This window comes from Schistocerca nitens, chromosome 2 (genome assembly GCF_023898315.1).
Source record: "Schistocerca nitens isolate TAMUIC-IGC-003100 chromosome 2, iqSchNite1.1, whole genome shotgun sequence".
In the NCBI taxonomy this organism is placed as follows: domain Eukaryota; kingdom Metazoa; phylum Arthropoda; class Insecta; order Orthoptera; family Acrididae; genus Schistocerca; species Schistocerca nitens.
Window position 1 is genome coordinate 317,914,846 of NC_064615.1, and position 26,785 is coordinate 317,941,630.

Genomic DNA, 26,785 nt, shown 5'->3' on the forward strand with positions numbered 1-26,785 from the left:
TTATGTATATTAAACTTCTCTAAAACTTTCAGCCCTAAACTGATTTAATAGAGCAGTAAGGTATTAATACATACTTCCATTTTTTTATACTGTAGACTCTCGTGTTGTGATTAATAAATAAGTTAATTGTATTTGTACATTGAAACTAAAGGGTTTTTTAATACAGGCTTTTAAATGCGAACTTGGTAATCTGGCATACCAGATTATCAATGTCCTGCTACATTCTGTTCAATGAAAATTCAGCTTCCACAACTTGACCACATTTGTTAGTTATGAATTGATGTCTGTCTTCTAATGTTGCAATAAGCATAATGACATGAGTTTTCCAACCAAGGCTACACTGCCCCCTGTAAGAAAAATTATTGCATAGGGTCGATAGACATCTCATCCTATTTCATGGAGCTGGAGTTTGGGGCTTGGAATAGAGATCAACGAGGCATATTTATTTGAAGACCATCAAGCTGACATGTACATACATGTGATTCAGTTACTGTAAATTATCAATTATTTACAATAATCACATATGATGTGTATGATTTTGGACATACCATGGCATTATGCTTCTATGAACAAGGTACTGACATTTGCTAAACCAATACTAAGTTTATGAAGATAACAAATTAATTTGTTGGAACTGATAAAGGGGGATAAAAATATATTTGCAACTAATAACTGCATTTTATTCTGAAATATATACTACAGTTGCTGAAAAATAACAGCTACAAATAAAATAATAAAATACAAAATGTGAAACAAATACTAACAAAGAGATAGAGGGGCTGGCCAGTACTTACCTCAGCTCAGTACAGCCGATAGATACACATAAAACAGAACTGAAAATTTAAGTTCCTAGCTTTCGGAACAAATGTTCCTTCATCGGGGAGGAGAGAGGGGAAAGAAAGGGAAGAAGGGAAAGGAGATTCAGTTACTCACAACCCAGGTTTTTTTTCCTTTCCCTGTTGCTTCATAACCTGGGTTGTGAGTAACTGAATCTCCTTTCCCTTCTTCCCTTTCTTTCCCCTCTCTCCTCCCCGATGAAGGAACATTTGTTCCGAAAGCTAGGAACTTAAATTTTCAGTTCTGTTTTATGTGTATCTATCGGCTGTACTGAGCTGAGGTAAGTACTGGCCAGCCCCTCTATCTCTTTGTTAGTATTTGTTTCACATCTTTATATGAGATTTTCCATTAATCATTAAAATACAAAATGTGTGTTACAGAAATTTATCTAGTATTAGTGTAGGAGACATCAGTATCTTCTTAACAGTTATTATTAGTAGTTATTTTAGTCATTGTTATTCTGTCCTGTGTTTACAAATTTAAAATATGAGTGATAGTGTGATTTTGTGGTTTTTAAGTTTTACTAAACCTCTGTGTTGGGTGCCCTAAATCCTCACTCTATACTGTACTAAGGTACTTATAAGAGATGAAGCTATTTAGACATTAAAAACCATTGTGAATGTCTGGGTGGTTTATGGTTTAAGGACATTTGGTGGAGAATGTGTCGTCTGCTTTCTGAGTGTGCAGATAGTGCATCTTACACATAGCACATGTGTGTTGTAGTCAATTATTCTGAGTGGGCAGCCATTCCGTCCAGCCGCCAATCTGATAAAGGATGTGATCATGTGGTGGTGCACTGCTGTCTGCTTTTCGATGCATTGCCATACACTGATCAGCCAAAACATTATGACCACCAACTTACTGCTAATATTCACCTGGTGAGGGATGACTGCTAGTCAGAAACATGCAGAGTGTGTGTAGTACCAGTGAGCATCTTGTCCATGTGTAGAGTGGGGAATGTAACAATATTATGAAAAGGAAAGTTGCTACTCAACATATAGAGGAGATGCTGAGTCGCAGATAGGCACAACAAAAAGACTGTGCGGCAGATATGGTGCCAGCTCACTCCAGTGACCTACCGAGGCCTCCTTGCTTCCAGCCATGACATGTCACCACTGTTATCCATGTGAAAGGTGGACATACCAGCTGTTAAGTAGGTAGTCATAATATTGTGGGTGATCAGTGTAGGTGACACTCCCTTTTGATCCAGCTACCTGCTGCCTATTCTTGTGTTCCTACTTTTGGGTCTTTCTTTGCAACTTTCTGCCATATACTGCCCTCTCTCTCTATTCCGAGTTTTCAACTTCCATTTCCCACTGTGAGGTTGATGCCGTGGGTGTGTAGATTCTCTTTCAGCAGTGTCACAGTGTCCCATTCATAAGTAAACTCAGTTGTTAGGCCACAGACATCTTAAGTATATGTAAAAAAAATCGTCTGTGCTGGTATCTACATCTACATCTACATCCATACTCCGCAAGCCACCTGACTGTGTGTGGCGGAGGGTACCCTGAATACCTATATCAGTTCTCCCTTCTATTCCAGTCTCGTATTGTTCGTGGAAAGAAGGATTGTCGGTATGCTTTTGTGTAGGCTCTAATCTCTCTGATTTTATCCTCATGGTCTCATCGCGATATACATAGGAGGGAGCAATATACTGCTTGACTCTTCGGTGAAGGTATGTTCTCGAAACTTCAACAAAAGCCTGTACTGAGTTACTGAGCGTCTCTCCTGCAGAGTCTTCCACTGGAGTTTATCTATCATCTCCATAACGCTTTCGCGATTACTAAATGATCCTGTAATGAAGCGCTCTGCTCTCTGTTGGATCTTCTCTCTCTCTTGTATCAACCCTACCTGGTATGGATCCCACACTGCTGAGCAGGATTCAAGCAGTGGGTGAACAAGCGTGCTGTTACCTACTTCCTTTGTTCTTGGATTGCATTTCCTTAGGATTCTTCCAATGAATCTCAGTCTGGCATCTGCTTTACCGACGATCGACTTTATATGATCATTCCATTTTAAATCACTCCTAATGCGTACTCCCAGATAATTTATGGAATTAACTGCTTCCAGTTGCTGACCTGCTATTCTGTAGCTAAATGATAAGGGAACTATCTTTCTATGTATTTGCAGCACATTACACTTGTCTACATTGAGATTCAATTGCCATTCCCTGCACCATGCGTCAATTCGCTGCAGATCCTCCTGCATTTCAGTACAATTTTCCATTGTTACAACATCTCGATACACCACAGCATCATCCGCAAAAAGCTTCAGTGAACTTCCGATGTCATCCACAAGGTCATTTATGTATATTGTGAATAGCAACAGTCCTATGACACTCCCCTGTGGCAAACCTGAAATCACTCTTACTTCGGAAGACTTCTCTCCATTGAGAATGACATGCTGCATTCTGTTACCTAGGAACTCTTCAATCCAATCACACAATTGGTCTGATAGTCCATATGCTCTTACTTTGTTCATTAAACAACTGTGGGGAACTGTATCGAATGCCTTGCGGAAGTCAAGAAACACGGCGTCTACCTGTGAACCCGTGTCTATGGCCCTCTGAGTCTCGTGGACGAATAGCGCGAGCTGGGTTTCACACGACCGTCTTTTTCGAAACCCATGCTGATTCCTACAGAGTAGATTTCTAGTCTCCAGAAAAGTCATTATATTCGAACACAATGTGTGTTCCAAAATCCTACAACTGATCGACGTTAGACATGTAGGTCTATAGTTCTGCACATCTGTTTGACGTCCCTTCTTGAAAATGGGGATGACCTGTGCTCTTTTCCAATCCTTTGGAACGCTACGCTCTTCTAGAGACCTACGGTACACCACTGCAAGAAGGGGGGCAAGTTCCTTCGCGTACTCTGTGTAAAATCGAACTGGTATCCCATCAGGTCCAGCGGCCTTTCCTCTTTTGAGCGATTTTAATTGTTTCTCTATCCCTCTGTCGTCTATTTCGATATCTACCATTTTGTCATCTGCAGTGCAGTCTTCCTCTGTGAAACAGCTTTGGAAAAATACATTTAGTATTTCGGCCTTTAGTCTGTCATCCTCTGTTTCAGTACCATTTTGGTCACAGAGTGTCTGGACATTTTGTTTTGATCCACCTACCGCTTTGACATAAGACCAAAATTTCTTAGGATTTTCTGCCAAGTCAGTACATAGAACTTTACTTTCGAATTCATTGAACGCCTCTCGCATAGCCCTCCTCACACTACATTTCGCTTCGCGTAATTTTTGATTGTCTGCAAGGCTTTGGCTATGTTTATGTTTGCTGTGAAGTTCCCTTTGCTTCCGCAGCAGTTTCCTAACTCGGTTGTTGTACCACGGTGGCTCTCTTACGATCTTGCTTGGCACATACTCATCTAACACATATTGTACGATGCTTTTGAACTTTGTCCACTGATCCTCAACACTATCTGTACTTGAGACAAAACTTTTGTGTTGAGCCATCTGGTACTCTGTAATCTGCTTTTCGTCACTTTTGCTAAACAGAAAAATCTTCCTACTTTTTTTAATATTTCTATTTACGGCTGAAATCATCGATGCAGTAACTGCTTTGATTGCTGATTCCCTGTTCTGCGTTAACTGTTGCAAATAGTTCGGTTCTGTTTGTCACCAGAAGGTCTAATATGTTATCACCACGAGTCGCTTCTCTGTTTAACTGCTCAAGTTAGTTTTCAGATAAAGCACTTAAAAAAATTTCACTGGATTCTTTGTCCTTGCCACCCGTTATGAACGTTTGAGTCTCCCAGTCTATATCCGGCAAATTAAAATCACCACCCAGAACTATAACATGGTGGGGAAATCTACTCGAAATATTTTCCAAATTATCCTTCAGGTGCTCAGCCACAACAGCTGATCAGCCAGGGGGCCTATAGAGACATTCAATTACCATGTATGAGCCTGCTTTAACTGTGACCTTCACCCAAATTATTTCACATCTCGGATCTCTTTGCCTTTACATATGTCTGCTTGTGTCTTTATGTGTGTGTGTGTGTGTGTGTGTGTGTGTGTGTGTGTGTGTGTTTCCCCCTAAGGTAAGTCTTTCCGCGCCCGGGATTGGAATGACTCCTTACCCCCTCCCTTAAAACCCACATCCTTTTGTCTTTCTGTCTTTCCCTCTCCTTCCCTCTTTCCTGATGAAGCAACCATGGGTTGTGAAAGCTTGAAATTTGTGTGTTTTTTATTGTGTCTATCTACCAGCACTTTCTCGTTTGGTAAGTCACAGCATGTTTTTTTAATATATTTCAACTGTGGTTATTGTTTTATTCAAATAAAATATCAATTCTAATTCTTTCACTCATCATTTTAATCATCATATAAACTTTTTTAAATTTTGAGTTAATTTCTTCCCTTTTATCATTTTATATTTTCATCCAGTCATTACGCATTTTCGTGTTTTCATTTTATGTATAAAATCTTCTTTCATTTAAATCTTCATTTGTGTTACTTCGTCCATGGTGTGAGAAGAATTTATTTTATATGTTTGTATTATTATTACTATCCAAAAATATCTACATCTTGTAATGAAAAATCAGTTTTTGACACCATCATACAGCCAATATAAATAGGTTATTTTTGTCTTTTGTTTTCTAATTGATAGATCAGTATTTTAAAATGTCTAAATATTATGATAAATAAATAAAAACACCCCCAATATGAACCATGGACCTTGCCATTGGTGGGGAGGCTTGCTTGCCTCAGCAATACACATAGTCAAACCGTAATTGCAACCACAATGGAGGGGTATCTGCTGAGAGGCCAGACAAATGTGTGGTTCCTGAAGAGGAGCAGCAGTCTTTTCAGTAGTTGCAGGGGCAACAGTCTGGGTGATTGACTGATCTGGCCTTGTAACACTAACCAAAATGGCCTCGCTGTGCTGGTACTGCGAACGGCTGAAAGCAAGGGGGAACTACAGCTGTAATTTTTCCCGAGGGCATTCAGCTTTACGGCATGGTTAAATTATGATGGTGTCGTCCCGGGTAAAATATTCTGGAGGTAAAATAGTCCCCCATTAGGATCTGTGGGCAGGGACTATTTAAGAGGACGTCGTTATCAGGAGAAAGAAAACTGGCGTTCTGTGAATAGGAGCGTGCAATGTCAGATCCCTTAATCGGGCAGGTAGGTTGTTGTTGTTGTGGTCTTCAGTCCTGAGACTGGTTTGATGCAGCTCTCCATGCTACTCTATCCTGTGCAAGCTTCTTCATCTCCTAGTACCTACTGCAACGTACATTCTTCTGAATCTGCTCAGTGTACTCATCTCTTGGTCTCCCTCTACGATTTTTACCCTCCACGCTGCCCTCCAGTACTAAATTGATGATCCCTTGATGCCTCAGAACATGTCCTACCAGCCAATCCCTTCTTCTAGTCAAGTTGTGCCACAAACTCCTCTTCTCCCCAATTCTATTCAATACCTCCTCATTAGTTATGTGATCTACCCATCTAATCTACAGGATTCTTCTGTAGCACCATATTTCAAAAGCTTCTATTCTCTCCTTGTCCAAACTATTTACCGTCCATGTTTCACTTCCATACATGGCTACCCTCCATACAAATACTTTCAGAAACGACTTCCTAACATTTAAACCAATACTCGATGTTAACGAATTTCTCTTCTTCAGAAACGCTTTCCTTGCCATTGCCAGTCTACATTTTATATCCTCTCTACTTCGACCATCATCAGTTATATTTCTTCCCAAATACCAAAACTCCTTTACTATTTTAAGTGTCTTATTTCCTAATCTAATTCCCTCAGCATCACCCGACTTAATTCGACTACATTCCTTTATCCTTGTTTTGCTTTTGTTGATGTTCATCTTATACCCTCCTTTCAAGACACTGTCCATTCCATTCAACAGCTCTTCCAAGCTCTTTGCTCTCTCTGACAGAATTACAATGTCATCGGCAAACCTCAAAATTTTAATTTCTTCTCCATGGATTTTAATACCTACTCTGAACTTTTCTTTTGTTTCCTTTACTGCTTGCTCAATATACAGATTGAATAACATCGGAGAGAGGCTACAACCCTGTCTCACTCCCATCCCAACCACCGCTTCCCTTTCATGTACAAATTGTAAATAGCCTTTCGCTCCTTGTACTTTACGCCTGCCACCTTCAGAATTTGAAAGAGAGTATTCCAGTCAGGTAGTTTAGAAAATTTAAAAAGGGAAATGGGAGGTTAAAGTTAGATATAGTGGGAATTAGTGAAGTTTGGTGGCAGGAGGAACAAGACTTTTGGCCAGGAGAATACAGGGTTATAAATACAAAATCAAATAGGGGTAATGCAGGAGGAGGTTCAGTAATGAATAAAAAAATAGGGGTGTGGGTAAGCTACTACAAACAGCATGGTGAACGCATTATTGTGGCCAAGATAGACACAACGCCCACTCCTACTACAGTAGTACAAGTTTATATGCCAACTAGCTCCACAGATGACTAAGAAATTGATGAAATGTATGATGAGATATAAGAAATTACTCAGATAGTGAAGGGAGATGAAAATTTAATAGTCATGGGTGACTGGAATTTGATAGTAGGAAAAGGGAGGGAAGGAAACGTAGTAGGTGAATGTTTAATGGGGGTAAGGAATGAAAAAGGAAGCCGCCTAGTAGAATTTTGTGCAGAGCATAACTTGATCATAGCTAACACTTGGTTCAAGAATCATGAAAGAAGGTTGTATACATTTGGAAGAAGAATGGAGATACTAGAAGGTATCGGATAGATTATATAATGGTAAGACAGAGATTTGGGAACCAGGTTTTAAATTGTAAGACATTTCTAGGGTCAGATGTGGACTCTGACCACAATCTATTGGTTATGAAATGTAGATTAAAACTGAAGAAACTGCAAAAACGTCGGAATTTAAGGAGATGGGACCTGGATAAACTGACTAAACTAGAGGTTGTACAGAGTTTCAGGGAGAGCATAAGGGAACAATTGACAGGAATGGGAGAAAGAAATACAGTAGAAGAAGAATCGGTAGCTTTGAGGGATGAAGTAGTGAAGACAGCGCAGGATCAAGTAGGTAAAAAGACGAGGGCTAGTAGAAATCCTTGGGTAACAGAAGAAATATTGAATTTAATTGATGCAAGGAGAAAATACAAAAATGCAGTAAATGAAGCAGGCAAAAAGGGAATACAAACGTCTCAAAAATGAGATCGACAGGAAGTGCAAAATGGCTAAGCAGGGATGCCTAGAGGAAAAATGTAAGGATTTAGAGGCTTATCTAACTAGGGGTAAGATAGGTACTGCCTATAGGAAAATTAGAGAGACCTTTGGAGAAAAGAGAATCACTTGTATGAATATCAAGAGCTCAGATGGAAACCCAGTTCCAAGCAAGGAATGGAAAGCAGAAAGGTGGAAGGAGTATATAGAAGGTCTGTACAAGGGCGATGTATTTGAGGACAATATTATGGAAATGGAAGAGGATATAGATGAAGATGAAATGGGCGATATGACACTGCGTGAAGAGTTTGACAGAGAACTGAAAGACCTAAGTCAAAACAAGGCCCTGGGAGTAGACAACATTCCATTAGAACTACTGACGGCCTTGGGAGAGCCAGTCCTGACAAAACTCTACCAGGTAGTGAGCAAGATGCATGAGACAGGCGAAATACCCTCAGACTTCAAGAAGAATATAATAATTCCAATCCCAAAGAAAGCAGGTGTTGACAGATGTGAAAATTACCGAACTATCAGTTTAATAAGTCACAGCTGCAAAATACTAATGCGAATTATTTACAGACGAATGGAAAAACTGGTAGAAGCAGACCTCGGGGAAGATCAGTTTGGATTCCGTAGAAATGTTGGAACACGTGAGACAATACTGACCCTACGACTTATCTTGGAAGAAAGATTAAGGAAAGGCAAACCTATGTTTCTAGCATTTGTAGACTTAGAGCAAGCTTTTGACAATGTTGACTGGAATACTCTCTTTCAAATTCTGAAGGTGGCAGGGATAAAATACAGGGAGCGAAAGGCTATTTACAATTTGTACAGAAAGCAGAGGGCAGTTATAAGAGTCGAGGGACATGAAAGGGAAGCAGTGGTTGGGAAGGGAGTGAGACAGGGCTGTAGCCTCTCCCCGATGTTATTCAATCTGTATATTGAGCAAACAGTAAAGGAAACAAAAGAAAAATTTGGAGTAGGTATTAAAATCCATGGAGAAGAAATAAAAACTTTGAGGTTTGCCGATGACATTGAAATTCTGTCGGAGAGAGCAAAGGACTTGGAAGAGCTGTTGAACGGAATGGACAGTGTCTTGAAAGGAGGGTATAAGATGAACATCAACAAAAGCAAAACAAGGATAATGGAATGTAGTCAAATTAAGTTGGGTGATGCTGAGGGAATTAGATTAGGAAATGAGACACTTAAAGTAGTAAAGGAGTTTTACTATTTAGGAAGTAAAATAACTGATGATGGTCGAAGTAGAGAGGATATAAAATGTAGACTGGCAATGGCAAGGAAAGCGTTTCTGAAGAAGAGAAATTTGTTAACATCGAGTATAGATTTAAGTGTCAGGAAGTCGTTTCTGAAAGTATTTGTATGGAGTGTAGCCATATATGGAAGTGAAACATGGACGATAAATAGTTTAGACAAAATAGTTTAGACAAGAAGAGAATAGAAGCTTTTGAAATGTGGTGCTACAGAAGAAGGCTGAAGATTAGATGGGTAGATCACATAACTAATGAGGAGGTACTGAATAGGCTTGAGCAGGAGAGGAGTTTTGCACAACTTGTTTAGAAGAATGGATTGGTTGGTAGTACATGTTCTGAGGCATCAAGAGATCACCAATTTAGTATTGGTGGGCAGCGTGGAGGGTAAAAATTGTAGAGGGAGACCAGGAGATGAATACACTAAGCAGATTCAGAAGGATGTAGGTTGCAGTAGGTACTGGGAGATGATGAGGCTTGCACAGGATGGAGTAGCATGGAGAGCTGCATCAAACCAGTCTAAGGACTAAAGACCATGACAACGACAAAAAATAAGAACAATTCCAATCACTGGGTCAGAGATTTAAAATGAAAAGAGAATAAAAGGAAGTGTATATGAGAGCAAATAAAAAAGCTAATATGGTAATTAAAATGATGCAGCAAAGGATTAGTAATTCAAAACTTATATTAAAAAGAAAAGAAAAAAAAGAAAAAAATGCATGAGTAATAGTGAGTACAATCATTTCAATAAACATGTAATACAGATAGCATATGAAGGGAGTCGAACACACAACCTTCAGTACAGCAGCAAAATACTTTAACTGCTATACGATTGTAACATTTTTATAATAGTTCTATTGTAAAGGCTCTAGTAGATCATTAAAATTTTTGAAATTAGTTTTTGACAATTACTCACAATCAAAAGTCCATCAGGGTGAATGGTTGCAATGTGAAACACTTGGTGCAACATCGTGCAGGTCGTATTCAGAGATAGCTTCCAATACAGTCACAATGGTACACTGGACATGCTGTTAAGTGTGTTTCACATCCCCAGTTTTGCAGTAATGCTATTGCTGTCTGCCTAGACTGACACTTTATCATGTGTCAATTCATTGTATACCTTTGTGTGTGGAGGGAAAATGCTGTGAAATTGGCCAGCACTTTGCCACACTCTCAATGTGACTTTGACACTAAAAGATTGCCACATAGGCAGGGTTGTGTTAACTCTATATAAACTATGACTGTGATTGAAAATTGTGAAGTACGACAATGGTGGTTCTTCCTGACTGGGATAACGGATGTGGATGTAAGACTGGAATGGGCAAGAGAAGAAAAGAAGGGGAGTAGTGGGAGGGAGGGTTGAGGAGAGGTGGCTGACAGCTGGGAGATAAAGGCAGTATGTGCACAGCATCAGAATGTTTCACAGTTGAGCTCATCCCAGCCACAGGTAGGGGGAGTTGTTTGCAGTGCACGATGTTGTTGTTGATTGGATTGGGGGGGGGGGGGGGTTATAATAAAGGAAAAGGGAGACTGGAGAAATGGTAAAGTGCAGAATGAATGAAGTTAAGTTCATGGGACAGGGATTGAGCTGGGAGGTGGTAGCGGAGATTGAGGTCTGGAGGATTACAGGAATGAAGGATGTGATGCAAGGACAATTTCGATCTATGCTGATGTCACTATTTTGCTGCCTTCCCAATGTACACGATGTCCTAGTCAGTCCTTACATATGTCAGCTACCATCTCCTTGCCACGTGAGTCATGCCCCGGTGGAAGATTTAGGTGTAAGACCTGTCTATACTTGTCCAACATGTCCTACTCCAGTCCCGTACAGGCTTATTCTTTCCTATCAGAGGCAGGGCCACCTGTGAAAGCAGCTATGTCATATACCAACTCTGCTGTAGTTTCTGCACTGTGTTTCATGTGGACTTGAGTACCATCTTGCCCACCACAATGGTTGCTAACTGTCAAAATTTGTTGAAGAGCTGAGTTGACCACCCAGTAGCAAAATATGCTTCTAAGTACAACACGCTCAGTTTCAGTGGCTACATGTCTGGATCTTTTGGCTCAACATCAGCTCCCCAAAATTACATAGCTGGGATTTGTCCTTGCAACACATCTTTTGATTCCGTGTAATCCATCTGGCCTCAGTCTCTCCTGGCACAAGGTAGTGAACTAGGACAATGGAGCTGGACAGGTGTATGTTTACTCTATAGCTCTGAATAAGCATTCGTCCAAAAGCAGCAGTGTTCTCAGCTCCATTTATGTTCCTCTTAATGACTCTTCTCTTCTACTGGAAAAATAGTTAGGTTTGTGAGGTATAAATTTTGTTCTCACTTAATGAGCCATCACACAGCACAACATAGATCCGTACTTAAGAGGTTTTGCATGTTCTCCTTCACACCTCTGAGTGTGTTGTCTATTCAGTGAGCTGTTATATTTACTCCTTAAATGACTAATATTCCACCAATGAATTTCCATTATCTTACTTTAATGTAAGAAATTTATAGATTTTTTGTAAATTTTATTCTTTCCTCTAAATTTGTGGTGCAGACTATAATATTCAAAAATCTGTAGGGGCTGAGAGCAAATGTGTTGTTACCATTTGAAGAAGGCCAGTTAATGAAGGCTCCAGACATAGTAAATGAAGATTCATCCAGCCGAAAGCGTAGTTCAAGCCTCACAGAGCACAGCAGCAGGCGTAACCTGAGGGCATTACCGCCAGCAGGTGGTCCCGCAGCTGCTGCCGCCCGCTCATCAGATCTCAAACCACCAATTGATGAAGCTCTGATGACTTTTCATGTGGAACTTACAGAGACCTGCATTGATCTAATGGCCAGATATACATTTTCTACATGTTATGCTGTACCAAAGAGGTGATTATTTCCATTATTATTTCATTGTAATTTGAAAATGTGTCTGCCAGTAATGTACATCTTTATAATGTTGTTCTTTTTTTTAAGTGTTTGTTTCATCAATATTTCCTTTGTGGGTGATAATTTTTTACTACTTTATTCTGCACCAGAGCTAAGATATGGATGTTGCAGGCTTTATTGCAAATTAACTAAGCAACAATTTTTCCCCCCCAGGCTGCCTACTGCTGATTTCCTCCTTAGTGGGGGACAGTCAATGACATGGCTTGTAGGAAATAAGTTGATCACTGTTACAACAAGTGGCTGCAGTCAGAAGGCACTCCGGAATGGATTATGCGACAAATGTTGGCAAGTTTGTCATACAGGTGAGTTGCGCTTCTGTTAATATTGTTGGTTATATTACGTTGTTTCATGAAACTGTAAGTGCTTGGATGAAATAATAATAAGAAGAAATTAATTTATTTGAGGCGGAAACTGATTTGGGATTGTAATTTTGAATTTTACTGTAGGTATGATGCTCACAATTTTTTTCCGTGTTTGATTCATGAGCAAACATCCATCTTTGTTTGGAGAGAACTCTTCTATTTACAGTAGTGCTAAACACATTAGAAAGAGTAAATTAGTTTCTAGGAATGTTGTGAACATGTATTTATTAAAATGTTCAGGATTCTGTGCATATAGAATTAAGTTAAAGAAAAATGATGTGAATACTGAGCAACTGATCTAAACTTTGTTGTGTTGTTATCTTTAAAATTTATGAAACACAAATTTTGCTGGGGGTACTGGAGTGATGAAGATAATGATGGTTTATTGGCACAGCACTTGATTAAGTACTACAGCAATGGTGACAAAATTGAACTTTTTGGTAACCATAGAAAAGTCATGTATCACATTTCTTTACATTCTTTTTTTTTTTTAATTTTTTTATTGAATTTCATTGAATCTGTGTGTAAAGAGTAAGACTGGTTGATAATTCATGTGGCACTGTAGAAAAGTGTTAGCAGTTAGGTACCAGAAATTGGTCATTTGATAAACATGGAAAATTCATTATATATAGAAGTAACAGAGACAGAAAAAGAAAAAGAAGGAAGGAAAATCCATTGTTTTCAGAAGAATGTGAGAAAAAGAAAAGCAGTGAAGGAAAAACACTACAAGAGGATTCCAGCGAAATTAAAGAAGCATATGAAAATGTTAATAGAAAAACTAAAAGTTGTCTCAGAAGGAAAAAGAGAGAACATGTGGATAGTTTAATCAAAAGAACAGAGGAGGATAAAAGTGCAGAGAATTCAAGAGATTTTTACAGATCAGTCAGATTTCGCAAGAAAAGATATACACCATGTATTTATGGCATTAAAGATAAAAGTGGCAACACAGTTCTGAAAAGATCCAAAGGTATGGAAATTTGGAGAGAATATTCTGAGGAGATTCTAAGTGTTGATGATGGAAGTGGAGATATGGAGCAGCAACATGATTATGAGAGTGTAGATTCCTTTGTGGAAATGCCAACAATGAAAGAGACAATAGACTCAATCAAAATACTAAAAAACAACAAAGCTCCAGGGAGAGATGGCATAACAGCTGAATTGTTTAAGAAGGGAGGAATAAAAATTGAAAAACAAATACAAAAACTTGTTACGAACCTCTGGAATGAAGAAAGAATGCCAGAGGAGTGGACAGAAGCAATAATAAACCAATTCATAAAAAGGGCTACAAACAACAATGCAGGAACTACAGAGGCATTTTATTAATTAGCACTGCCTCTAAAGTGGTCTCCAAGGTCCTCCAGAAAAAATTAGATCTGTAACTAAAAGAGATACTAAATGAGAAAGAAGTAGGGTGTATGAACAATCATTCAACTATTGACCAGATATTCATACTGAAAGAAGCCATATCCAAATATTGGGAGTGCAACAAAACAATGGCAATACTATTTGTTGATTTTAAGAAAACCTGTGAGAGTATATCCAGAGATAAGTTGTGGGAGAAAATGCAGGGATTCGCAATAGCAAAGAAGATTATAAATCTTGTGAAAGTGACACTGAAAGGCTCAAAAGGGGTAGTGAAGATGGGTGGAGAATATTCCAAGGCATTTGACATAAAACAGGAGTCAGGCAAGAAGGTGGAATATCACCCTTCTTGTTCAGCATTGTAATACAGGAAGTGCTGAACACAGCGAGTGAAGTAGGAGAGGGAATTAGAATAAAAATAAATGTAGTGGCCTTTGCAGATGATGAAGTACTAATTGCTGAAAATCCAGATGACCTTAAAATACTGGCAAAGAGACTTTCAAAAAGCAAAGAAATCTAGACTAAAAGTAAATGATGAGAAAACAAAATTCATGAGGGTAGAAAGAAATTACAGAACAAAATCACGGGAAACTCTGCAGATCGATAACCACATGTTGGAAGAAGCAGATGAGTTTAAATATCTGGGGGTAGTAGTAAAAAACAAAAATGATGACAAGCAAGAAATAGAGGCAAGGATCAGAGCTGCATCCAGAGCATCATACTCACTCAACAAATTACTACCATCTCAAATTTTTTCAAGAGGAATCAAAGTAAGAATATGTAAAACCATAATCAAACCAGTATTACTATATGGGGCAGATATATGGAGAACATATAAATAAACGGAGAAAAGTTAAAAAAATTCAAAAATAACGTATTGCGAAAGATATTTGAACCAATCTGTGAGGGAGGAGAATGGCAGAGAAGAATGTCTATACAATGAACCAGATGTAGTTGTGGAAGCCAAGACAAGGAAACTAAGATGGGCCGGCCAAGTCTTTAGAAAAGAGCAGGGATCTTTTCTGAAAGAAATCTCAGAGAATAAACTGGAAGGACAAAGACCTCTAGGCAGGCCAAAAATGAGATGGAGAGACCAGGTTGCCAAGGATCTCAAAGTACTGGCAGCAAGGGGAGAAGATGCTGAAGACAGAATACTATGAAAGAGTTTACTTGACGAGGCCAAAAACCGACTGCGATTCGTGGGGCTAGGAGAGTAAGAGTAACAGAAAAATTGATCCTGGTGGGAATAGCTACCAGTCACATAATGATCAGCGTATTGGTGGTGGATGAAACATAGTTAAAGAAAAAAAAATATTTTACTCGTGTACTAAACATTATTCCCTTTTTTAGTGACTTAAAAATGCTTTCTGTGATAGTGCAGTTTTTTGTAATAGTGTGAAACTTCATGTATTTGTGTTGTCCAGTATTGTGGCATAATTTTTTTGTTTCAATGATTTATTCCTAGAGTTGCTTTTGTCTTCATCCAAAGAAATATAATACACTTAGCACCGTTGAGTTGAGGGATATTGATTTCATATCTTTTACACTGTCTGATTAAATAAGTGAAGCACTCTGAAGGTAAAAGAAACTTCCTGGTTTGAGAGTGTATGTTATATTATATCTGTGATTATAACTTTGAGTAAACTTGACAAAGAACTTGGTTGTATGAGCCCACTTATCAATATTATGTTGTAGCCCCTCTGGCCTGGATTCATACACTGATTTGGTTGTGAAGGGTATCATAAAGGGGAGTTGACATGTGAGCTGGTCTGCTGGGGACAGATGTAGTCTGGGCACAGGAGTTCAGTGTCACACAGACAGGTCATGGAGACACTTTCTATATGTGGATGTGTTTTGTGTTACAAAAATGGCACCAAAATACTGTCACATGAGAGGCAACTCATCAGCACACAGAATGTCAGTGATGTACCATTGTGCCATTAGAGTTCCCTCAGTCACTAGCAGCTTTTACCTGAGGTCATACCCAATTGGAAGAACTGGAAGTCTCCTTAGGTTGCTGCATCATTGAACACAATGTGACGCCTTTCAGCAGCAGACCCTGATTCCTGGTCATGACACCACTCCAAACACAAATGTTCGTGTTATGAGTTAATGAGAGCCTATGCATGGTGCGTAATTCCGTGGTCCAGCTACGTCTAGTGTCCGACCCATGGTGTGGAATGACACAGAATGTTGCAGTGAGTCTGTTATGTATTCTCAAATGCCAGGTACATGTGTGAAGAGGATAATGTGTGTGGCGCACAGTATGGTGATTCTCACTTGTGATGGTCAAATAAGGTCAACCGGAACCATGATGACAGATACGCCTGCCCTCATGTACCCATGCAATCAGACATTGGGCCACTGTCACATCTGAATGCTTCACAAATCTGAATATTGCACAGTTTGATCAGCCAATCAAATGGAGACCCACAATGAGACCCTTTCCAGATTTTCAGGTGCTCATAATGATGTCTCACAGGAGCACATGGCATCTCCATGTTGTTTAGTGATTATGTAACATCTTATAATGTTCACATCCCTTATACGCCCTACCAGGCCTAGTAACAACAACAAACATGATCACCACCAATTGCAAATCTAATCATTTACATACCAGATGATCGTGTGTGTGTGTGTGTGTGTGTGTGTGTAAGAAGTTACATTGAAATCTGACTGTCTTTTGAGTGCTCCACAATTTTTGTAAGGCTGAGTAATTCACTTGACAGTTGTTTAACGTCATGTGTGATTGTTATGACTGTCCCATTCTACATACGTTACTCATGGAATGGTTAATAGATGACTTCTTTCCCATTTGTTGACCCATTTCCCTTTCCTCTTTGTATGTTCTTTGATCCATACTTCAGAATTACAAAATATGCTACTCTAAATTTTTTTTTTCATTGCTATGATTTAGCTGAACCAACTTCACCTGATGAAATTGATGTTGAAGTACGAAATCAGAAAGCTCCTGTGCAAAGAAGCAACAGTAGTGAGGTATGTATTCTGTTGACTTTTTTTTCTGTAGACTTTGAGGAAATTTTTATATGATACTCGGTAATAAGAAACATTTGTTTTATTTTCTCATGCATGTTCAATTCATTTTCTGCAGAGTAAAAGAACTAAGTCTCATGTGCATAAAAATATAAGTGTTTGAAAATGATGCTTAATGTAAAGCGTTCGTTGATTATTTTATGTCGAATGATCTTTGGAAGATATTTCCAATTTGGTTTGCATGAGAGCTATTAGCTAATCTGAATATTCTCGCTATATCTATTATTATTATTATTATTATTATTAACGTATGACAGCCTCAGCATATGGTATTGTATATTAAGTCTTTGATTCTTCATCCCAATTTTTTTTGTGACTGTTGTACAGATTGAACTGATATTGCATGCAACAATAGAACAACAGTTGCCTCCTAATCTGGTACTTACATGACACATTCCACAGGCTTCCAGTATTAGCTTTGTGTGTTGTATGTTATTTGCAGTAATGGGTATGCATTATGCAGTGTGAAGTATTAATAGTATCTTAAGAAATAGCTTTATAAACATCATTCCTGAGGAGGATGAGAATTTGTATCAATGGTGCACACTGGAATGGATCTCATCCATTGTGAAATATAGGAAAGCTGGGCTGCTATTCCTGTCAGCTATTTGATTTTTTAAATTTGTGCATTAGACACAGTTTGTTATGTTTGGTCCCAGCAGCTTGTAAATTTTCACTACCCTTCTGTATTAAATATTTTGAATTTTCACTTTTCCCATTTTTTGAAATTGATTCATTCCATGAGTGACTTGATCCAAGATTGGGGATTAATTTTTTTGCAAGGAAATTATGTGTGCTGCAGTGAAGATGGCATTTCCTTCTAGTAGGTGTACCCATTCTATAAGAAAACAAAAGGAATTTCTTTTTGAGGAAGGGGAGTACCGCAGCCAGACTCTTACCTTAAAGATACATTGCCAGCTTGTAGAATAAAGTCATTTAGGGATTAGCTGTGGTGTAAGATTTTGTGATGTAGGATAAGGAAAGCTGTGGCAGAATCTAAATAATTTGGGAGTAAAGGAGATATTGCACTGATGAGTGGAAGCATTGAATCATCATGAAAAAGTGTGAGAACTTTGCTAGCTTTAAGACAACTCCTTTAATCAGCTTTAGCATGTGCAAGTCCACCACACAGTGCATGTTCCGCCCCCTCCCCTCCTCCCTACACACACACACACACACACACACACACACACACACACACACACACACACACACACACACACACACACACACACATTTGTGCAGCTAAATTATGATGGTTGAACTCACAGTGGCAGAACTGCAGTTCAGTAGATAGACTTGGGTGAGGGTTTGTGTCAGGTAGGGTGAATTAGAGGGAGAGAAAGCTGGGAAATGGGAGGTGGTGTTGGGATAAGGTAGTTGACAGTTCAGAGCAATGCAGCAGGTGTGCAGGATAGGAATGCGGAACAGAGGGGCAGCAGATTCATCAGATACAAATGCGGCACATGGGCACTGGAACCAGTGAGCTTATGCAGTGCACAATGGCAGTGATATGGAATAGTGGATTGGGAGAGGATGACAGGACTTTGGAAGGAGGGACTGTTAAGTGGAGGGTGTGGATGTAGTGAGTTAGTGGAAATTGAGGCCAGGAGGACTGCAGGAGCAGAGGACATGTTGCAAGGATAACGTTCATCTATCTAGTTAAGAAAAGCTGGTGCTGGAGGGATGGATACAGATTGTGAAGCAACCATTGAACTCTGTATATTGTGCTAAACAGTATGTTAGGCCACTAGATGCCCAACTTTGTTCTTGGCTACAATATGGCAGTGGCCATTCATTCTTATGGGCAACTGGTTGGTGGTCATTCCACATACAATGCAGTTCTGTAATTACAGGAGGGCTGATATAACATGGCTGCTTTCACATGTGGCCCTGCCTCGTATGGAGTAGAAAAAGCCTATGGCAAGCTTCGAGTAGAATGTGCTCAATGTGTCTTCCACAGGTATGTGACCTCTGTGATGTGGCGTTGGGAATGAGAGTGGAATATGGGGATGGATCAGGATGATGTAGAGGTTGTGTGGGTGGTGGAATATCAATTTAGGGGGGATTGGAAGTATTGTGGACAGGATGTCCCTCATTTCTGGGCATGATGATAAATAGCTGTAGCCCTGGTGAAGGGCTTGGTTCAGGTGCTTTAGTCTGGAACGATATTGGTTGATGAGGGGAAGCTCTCCTTTGCTCGATATTGCAAGAGGTTTAGGGATCTGTGAGGATCTGGTATGGGAAATGTGTTTGTGGACCAATTTTAGGGATTAATGCCTGTCTGTGAAGACCTTTCTGAGAGTTTCAGCATACTGGGCAAAAGAGAATTTTTGTCATTGCATGAGTGACCAGACTAAATGGGAGCAATATTTTGGTGTGGAAAGGATGACAGCTGTCAAAATGCAGGTATTGTTGATGTTTTTGGGTTTGATATGGACAGAGGTTTGGATGGAGCCATCAGAGAGCTTGAAGGTCAAAGCCTACAAAGGTAGCATGTTGAGCTTCGAACCTGTTAAGTAGGTGAGGAGGAGGTTCTGAGCTGTAGAGGAATGTGGGTAGAATGTCTTGACACTGGGTCCAGATCATGAGGATATCATCAATGAACTTGTCCTAGACAAGATATTGAGGTTTGGGGTAGGCTAGAAAAGTTTCCTTAAGGCAGCCTATAAATAGTTTGGCATAAGAAGATGCCATGCATGGTACCCATGGCCATGCAGCAGATGTGTTTACGTGTGTTTTCCTCAGAGTAGTACGAGGTGCATTCGAGTTCTAAGACCTCTGATTTTTTTTCTCCGGACTGGAAAGAGATAGAAACATGCACATTGTTTTAAAATGAGGCCACGTTCATTGTCAATACGTCCCAGAGATGGCAGCACCGTACGGCAGATGGAATTTTACCGCCAGTGGCGAGAATGAGAACTGTTTTAAATACTTAAAATGGCGACGTTTTCCTTACTTGAACAGCGTGCAATCATTCGTTTTCTGAATTTGCGTGGTGTGAAACCAATTGAAATTCATCAACAGTTGAAGGAGACATGTGGTGATGGAGTTATGGATGTGTCGAAAGTGCGCTCGTGGGTGTGACAGTTTAATGAAGGCAGAACATCGTGTGACAATAAACCGAAACAACCTCGGGCTCGCACAAGCCGGTCTGACGACATGATCGAGAAAGTGGAGAGAATTGTTTTGGGGGATCGCCGAATGACTGTTGAACAGATCGCCTCCAGAGTTGGCATTTCTGTGGGTTCTGTGCACACAATCCTGCATGACGACCTGAAAATGCGAAAAGTGTCATCCAGGTGGGTGCCACGAATGCTGACGGACGACCACATGGCTGCCCATGTGGCATGTTGCCAAGCAATGTTGACGCGCAACGACAGCATGAATGGGACTTTCTTTTCGTCAGTTGTGACAATGGATGAGACGTGGATGCCATTTTTCAATCCAGAAACAAAGCGCCAGTCAGCTCAATGGAAGCACACAGATTCACCGCCACCAAAAAAATTTCGGGTAACCGCCAGTGCTGAAAAAATTATGGTGTCCATGTTCTGGGACAGCGAGGGCATAATCCTTACCCATTGCGTTCCAAAGGGCACTACGGTAACAGGTGCATCCTACGAAAATGTTTTGAAGAACAAATTCCTTCCTGCACTGCAACAAAAACGTCCGGGAAGGGCTGCGCGTGTGCTGTTTCACCAAGACAACGCACCCGCACATCGAGCTAACGTTACGCAACAGTTTCTTCGTGATAACAACTTTGAAGTGATTCCTCATGCTCCCTACTAACCTGACCTGGCTCCTAGTGACTTTTGGCTTTTTCCAACAATGAAAGACACTCTCCGTGGCCGCAGCGATTTTCCAGTGGTCAAAACAGACTCTTAAAGAAGCCTTCGCCGCTGCCATGGAATCATGGTGTCAGCGTTGTGAAAAATGTGTACGTCTGCAGGGCGATTACGTCGAGAAGTAACGCCAGTTTCATCGATTTCGGGTGAGTAGTTAATTAGAAAAAAAATCGGACGCCTTAGAACTTGAATGCACCTCGTAGTAGAGTCTGTGAGGATGTAATTGGCTAGATGTATAAAGAATGAGGGGGTTGAATTTTGGGTCAGAAGAACATAGAGAGAGGTACTGTTCTATAGCAGCAAGGTCATGGAGCATAATGAGGATGGTGGCATATAGGGAGTTGGCATCAACAGTGGTAAGAAGGGGTGGTGATAATGGGATGGGGACAGTCAAGAGCCAGTGAAGTAAGTGGTTTGTTATCTTTAACATTAGAGGCTAAGCGCCGAGCAATTTTTTGTAGGCATTAGTTGACAAGAGCAGAGATTCTTTTGTGGTGCACAGTGATCATCTACAGTGAGCATCCAGGTAGAAATGGATTCAGGGCAAAGATTTTGGGACACTCCAGTGAACTGGAAAGGGGATTGGATATTACGTTGGACTTCTTGGATGGGATCACTTTGACAAAAATTCTAGGCAGAAGAGTAACAGTTGTCAGAAGCATTCTGTCAGATACCTGGGGGTTGCTAATGAGGCCAAGTTGGAGATAAGAAATTCCTGGAATTGGTAACGAAGAAGTGTTCCTGATTTATGGAGCAGGAGAGTGAGAGTTGATCATAGATGAGTCCAGCATGATTGAACTGGCCTGTTGGGCTGGAAGTGAGGCCTTCGGATATGACTGAAATGTCTGTAGGATTGAGGTTGTGCTGGATATATCGACAACAGTATTTTGGATTTGTTTAGATCTCAATTTTGTTAAATGTTGGGAATTAGTTTTGGAGAGTATGGCAAATGGAAGAGGTAAGCAGGTCTGGGTGCAAGAAAAGTTGATGATTGTGATCACTATTGGTAGGATAAGTGTTGACGGGTAGTGGTATTAAGAGGTGCATGTAGGATATCAATAAACTGGTTAATTGGAATTTGCCTGGAGTGCTCTTCCAGGTGGTGGAGGGCAAAAGTTTCAATTTGGGAGATGTAGTGTAGGTAGTTGTGATTGCACAGTAACAATATCTTGCTGAGGGAGTAGTACCAGGGTTGTTTTGTTAGGGATAGGGATTGTCAGAATCTGAAAATTTGTATGTCATTGTCAAAGGATAGGTGAGATCCAGAAAAAGAGTATTATTATTATGTTTGTGTGTGGGGAGGGGGGGGGGGGGGTGAGGATTCCGTGGCTTAAACAGCATTCAAGGAACAAGATGTGGAGCTGAATTTTGCCTGGGGATAAGGATACTTTTCTGAGCTGATGCAGATAAATGGAGTAGGGGTCCATTCAGAATGCACTGGATGGTTGAGGAAACTACAGATAACAAGATGCAGCTTTGAGGAATTAAAATGTCGGAAGAAATTGTGCTGAGGGCTATAGGGAACGAGAATATTCATTTGCTTGTTAACTATCATTGCATGCAGGTGAAAAAAGAGGAACACGCATAAAATTATAATGGGAGCAATGTGTAAGGAGGGGTATGTTGATTTGGAGACAAAATGTAGAGCTGCTGTTGACAAATGAAATGGTTTGGAAGATAGTGTGTGCGACACTTGCAGCAGCCATGACTGGTACTATAGGTTGTAGCAATAGTCGTGTGTGATCAGGTTGCTGTGGTGTGTGTATAATACAGGTGAGAAAGAAGACAAGAGGAAGTTACAAACAAACAATACAGGAGAGAAAAAGTAGGTATAAATTTTATGAGACAATAACAAATGACAGACAACACAAGGTGTAGGACAGAAGGGAGCAACTAGGTGATACAAATGTGGTAGGAAAATTTCTGCCTGAATTTCTGGAATAGGGTGGATGTTCCGGCATTCTGGCACGTCCTAGTGTAAGTCCCTCAATTTCCCCATTGCCAGGAGACTTCTGTGGACAGATGCATTGTCCTGTTGGAAGAGTGTTTTTTTCTTTTCTTTTTTCCTCCTTTTTTCCTTCTTTAAGCCAGGTCAGTTTTAACAAATGCTTATGTCCAATTCTGTTAGAAGTTGATAGTAGCATTCTCCATTTATGGTTTACTTTTTTCAAGGTAGTCAATCAACAAACTGCCTTTTACATTCAACAATACTGGTGCCTTGATCCTTTCCACCAATGACACCAGCCTTGCCTTCTTTGGAACTGAGGAACTGGCTTTTATCCACTTAAAGACTGTTGTTTGGCTTCAAGTCTGTTGTGGTGAATCTGTTTCATCCACTGTCATGTGGCAACACAAAATGTCACTTCCACTTTTCTTCAAACACATGCAAGCACTTTTCGGAAAGTGTCATGTGAATGCATTTGTGTTAACAGTGAGCACACTTGGCACCCATTTTGTGCAAAGCTTTCTCATATACAATTCCCATTGCAAGATGCGACCAAAACATTTGATCCACCTTTATACGCTGATTTTCCAAAATCATATCGCGCTTTGTCGATGATTTCCTGTGTGCTTGCACTTTTCGGACATCCTTCTTGTGGATCACCTTTGGATGCTTTCACGGTTTCATGTAAACCATGCCGCTGATTTCTTCATGAGGGAAATTGAAGGTGAACAGCCACAATACACATTTTTAAGCCAAAATGAATTTGTTCGTGTTAAACCTTCTTTTATGCAGAATTTAAACACTGCATGATGCTCGATAATTTTTTCCCCATTTTCATCATCATGCACATCACAACTGCTTCAAACAGTGAATTGTCTACAGTGAATTGTTGCCTGGAATGACTTTTAATTTTATGTGGCATCTACTAACTCGTGTAACAACATAAGGCAAAAATAATCGTGCGAGTAGTCCTGCAATCTCTGAGCGAGGCCAAGAACTTTACAGATCGCCCTCACACGTCTCAACACAAATTGTCTACAAGGAATGGTGTAGCACTCACAGCCATGTAACAGCGCATGAGAATAATGGTTGCAAACAGACGCTAATCAGTGGGGACCAGAGAAGTGTTACATATTGAAAATGACAGTCAGTTGCTGCTGTCAGTGAACTCGGGTCCATCTTGACATTTACAAAGGAAACTGCACACAACACATATTTCAAGTCATGTACATCCATGTCAGCTTGCATCTCTCCAATTTTAGCTCCATGGTCTTTTCGTGATAGATACATAGAAGGAAGCAACATGTTGATTGACTCTTCTAGTAAGTGCATTCTTGGAACTGTAACAGTAAACCACACTGAAATGCCGAATGCCTCTTTTACAATGTTTACCAATGGACTTGGTTAATCACCTCATTGATGCATCCGCACTTGGTAAATGTATCTTTAATGAAATGTGCTGTTCATCATCAGGACATCTCTATTTCCTGTATTATTCTTATCCAATATGAATTGTGGAGGTGTTAACTCTCCCTGCAACATATCCTACTTCCTGTAATCCTTCTGGCCTCAAATTTCATTAGTCATTGTTCTCATCCATCTAGCCCCTGTACCTACACCAGCACTACACAGCCACACAGCTCTCTATTCCACCAACAAACCCAGTCTTTTTACTTCTCTCTTTTACCACTACCCCCCCCCCCCCCCTCTATCCCCCACCACCTGTCTAACCTCCTGACTGCACCTCATGGCCCTACCATCTCTCTACTTCGCCCCTGCTCGGTCCCCTGCAGCACTTTATTTTTATTTGCAACTGATCAGTGAAATTTATCCTGAAAAATGATACTAAAGTTACTGAAAATTGCAACCATGAATAAAATAGTGTTTATTTTCATTGCATTGCTTTTACTTGTGATTTCTCCTTCCTGTGCGATGAGAGTAGGACACTTCTTTAATCGACAAATGTACTTTTTCACATATCAGTAACAGTATACGTCACAGGGTTTACATGAGGGCATACACTTGGAAAGAATTACCTTTAATGAACAAGTTGGTATTCAAATTTCATTGGCAAAAACCCCATTGTGTAAGGAGGGAACATTTTGCCCCCTATCTCCCAAGTCGTTAACATACAGAAAAAGCTCCAGTTTTACATTAGGTGTCAAAACTTGGTCCAGAAACAAGGTAGGTTTATTTTGTGAGTTTTTCAGATTTTGTGGCTGTTGCATGCACATTCTGATGTCATTCCATTGATTGGTTTATGCCATCTGTGAGGTTTCGGGATTGCGGCTGGATGACATTGACTTCTTACCACAGAATTTCAGCTGGCAACCATCCAGCCATCTTATGCCGTGATGGACTTGAGGGCTAAATTTGTCACTAACTTCGTGAAGACAAACAAAAACTGTTGGTAGCAGTTATTTGGAAGGCATTAATTAACCATATCAGTTGTAATGGTAAAATCTGTTTTTAATAAAATTTACACCTTTATTTCTTTTGCTATACTTCCACAGCAATAAAAGAAAAACAAGCATAAGATTGAATTTGAACATGAGGCACGAAATTATGAGACTTTCTCGAAAGCTATTGCTTGTTGGCACCTAAGCCAAAATAGGTGTCCCTTTATTTTCATCTTTTTATCACTTGCCAAGTTTTGACTGTATCAGAGGGCAACCTGTGTTCCCCTTGTAAGCAATCACTTGCTGCATATCATTGTTGTTGAGGCTTGTGTAGAAGTTGAAACTGCATGGTTATCATTTCCAGGCTCAAAGCCTCAGCGTTTCAGTCCCCGCAACATTGAAGTCAGTTGGCAGAAATAAAAGTGGGGGCTGTCAGTGGTGATAATTTTTGTAGTTATTCAGTCTTTTTGTTCTACATATAAGTGGAACTCTGGAACGTTGCACACCATATATAAGGAGAATTTATAAATGTGTCTCACTCTTAATGCATCCACCAAGCTTCTGTTTCAGTAACAAACATGACACACTTGCTGCAAGGTAAATACAATTACAACATTTTAACAGTGTAGGAAAAGACAGATTGCTAGTTACCATAAAGAAGACACGTCAGGTTGCAGACAGGCACGATTAAAAGGCTCTCGCTTTTAGCTTTCGGCCACAGCCTTCATCAGTAAAGAGGACACACACACACACACACACACACACACACACACACACGCACGCACACACGACCGCCATCTCCAGCATCTCTGGCTGCATTGCAACATCACATGGAATGCAAGCAGCAATCTGGAGGGGAAGGGGAAGGGGAAGGGTAGAGTACAGGTGGGGAGAGAGACGAACACTGTCTGGTGGAGTGTGCAGGGACTAGACTGCTGACAGATACAGCATCAGGAGGTTATGGGACAGTAGATTGGGGGAAAAAGAAACAAAAAGAGAGAGAATATGGGCAGATGTATTGTCAGAGGGCTGCAAATACACAGGGGGAGAGGAGAATGGACAGCAGATGATAGGACAAAAGGGGTGGAGGATGTGTGGACAATATATTACCATAGGTTGAGCTCAGGATAATTATGTGAGCGGAGAATGTGTTGTAAGGATAACTCCCATCTGTGCAGTTCAGAAAGGGTTGTGGTGGAGGGAAGGATCCAGATGGCTTGCGTAGTGAAACAGCCATTGAAGTCAAGTGTATTATGTTCAGCTGCATGTTGCGGCACAGGGTGATCTATTTTACTCTTGGCCACAGTTTGGCTGTGACCGTTCATGCTGATGGACAGCTGGTTGGTAATCAAGCCAGTATAAAAAGCTGTGCAATGATTGCAGCAGAGTTGGTAAATGTCGTGGCTGCTTTCACAGGTGGCCTGGCTCCGCTTGGGGTAGGATAAAGCTGTGATAGGGCTGGAATAGGAAGTGCTTGTGGGTGGGTTGGGCAGGTTTCGCACTTAGGTCTTCCACAGGGATATGATCCTTGCAGTAAGGGTTGGGATTGTTAGTGGCATTGGGATGGACTAGGATGTTGTGGAGATTGGGTGGGTGACGGAGCA

The 26,785-nt window shown here is 40.3% G+C and overlaps 1 protein-coding gene across 2 annotated transcripts in view; it reads left to right on the forward strand.

Annotated features, from left to right (window-relative positions):
• LOC126236094 (tuberin) overlaps positions 1-26,785 on the forward strand; it is a 315,500-nt gene that overhangs the window by 168,245 nt on the left and 120,470 nt on the right. For both annotated transcript variants that reach the window (XM_049945162.1, XM_049945163.1), the window contains exons 16-18: positions 11,856-12,154; positions 12,368-12,516; positions 16,856-16,935. In XM_049945162.1, the coding sequence (XP_049801119.1) occupies positions 11,856-12,154; positions 12,368-12,516; positions 16,856-16,935 (528 nt within the window). The remainder of the gene's footprint in view (positions 1-11,855; positions 12,155-12,367; positions 12,517-16,855; positions 16,936-26,785) is intronic.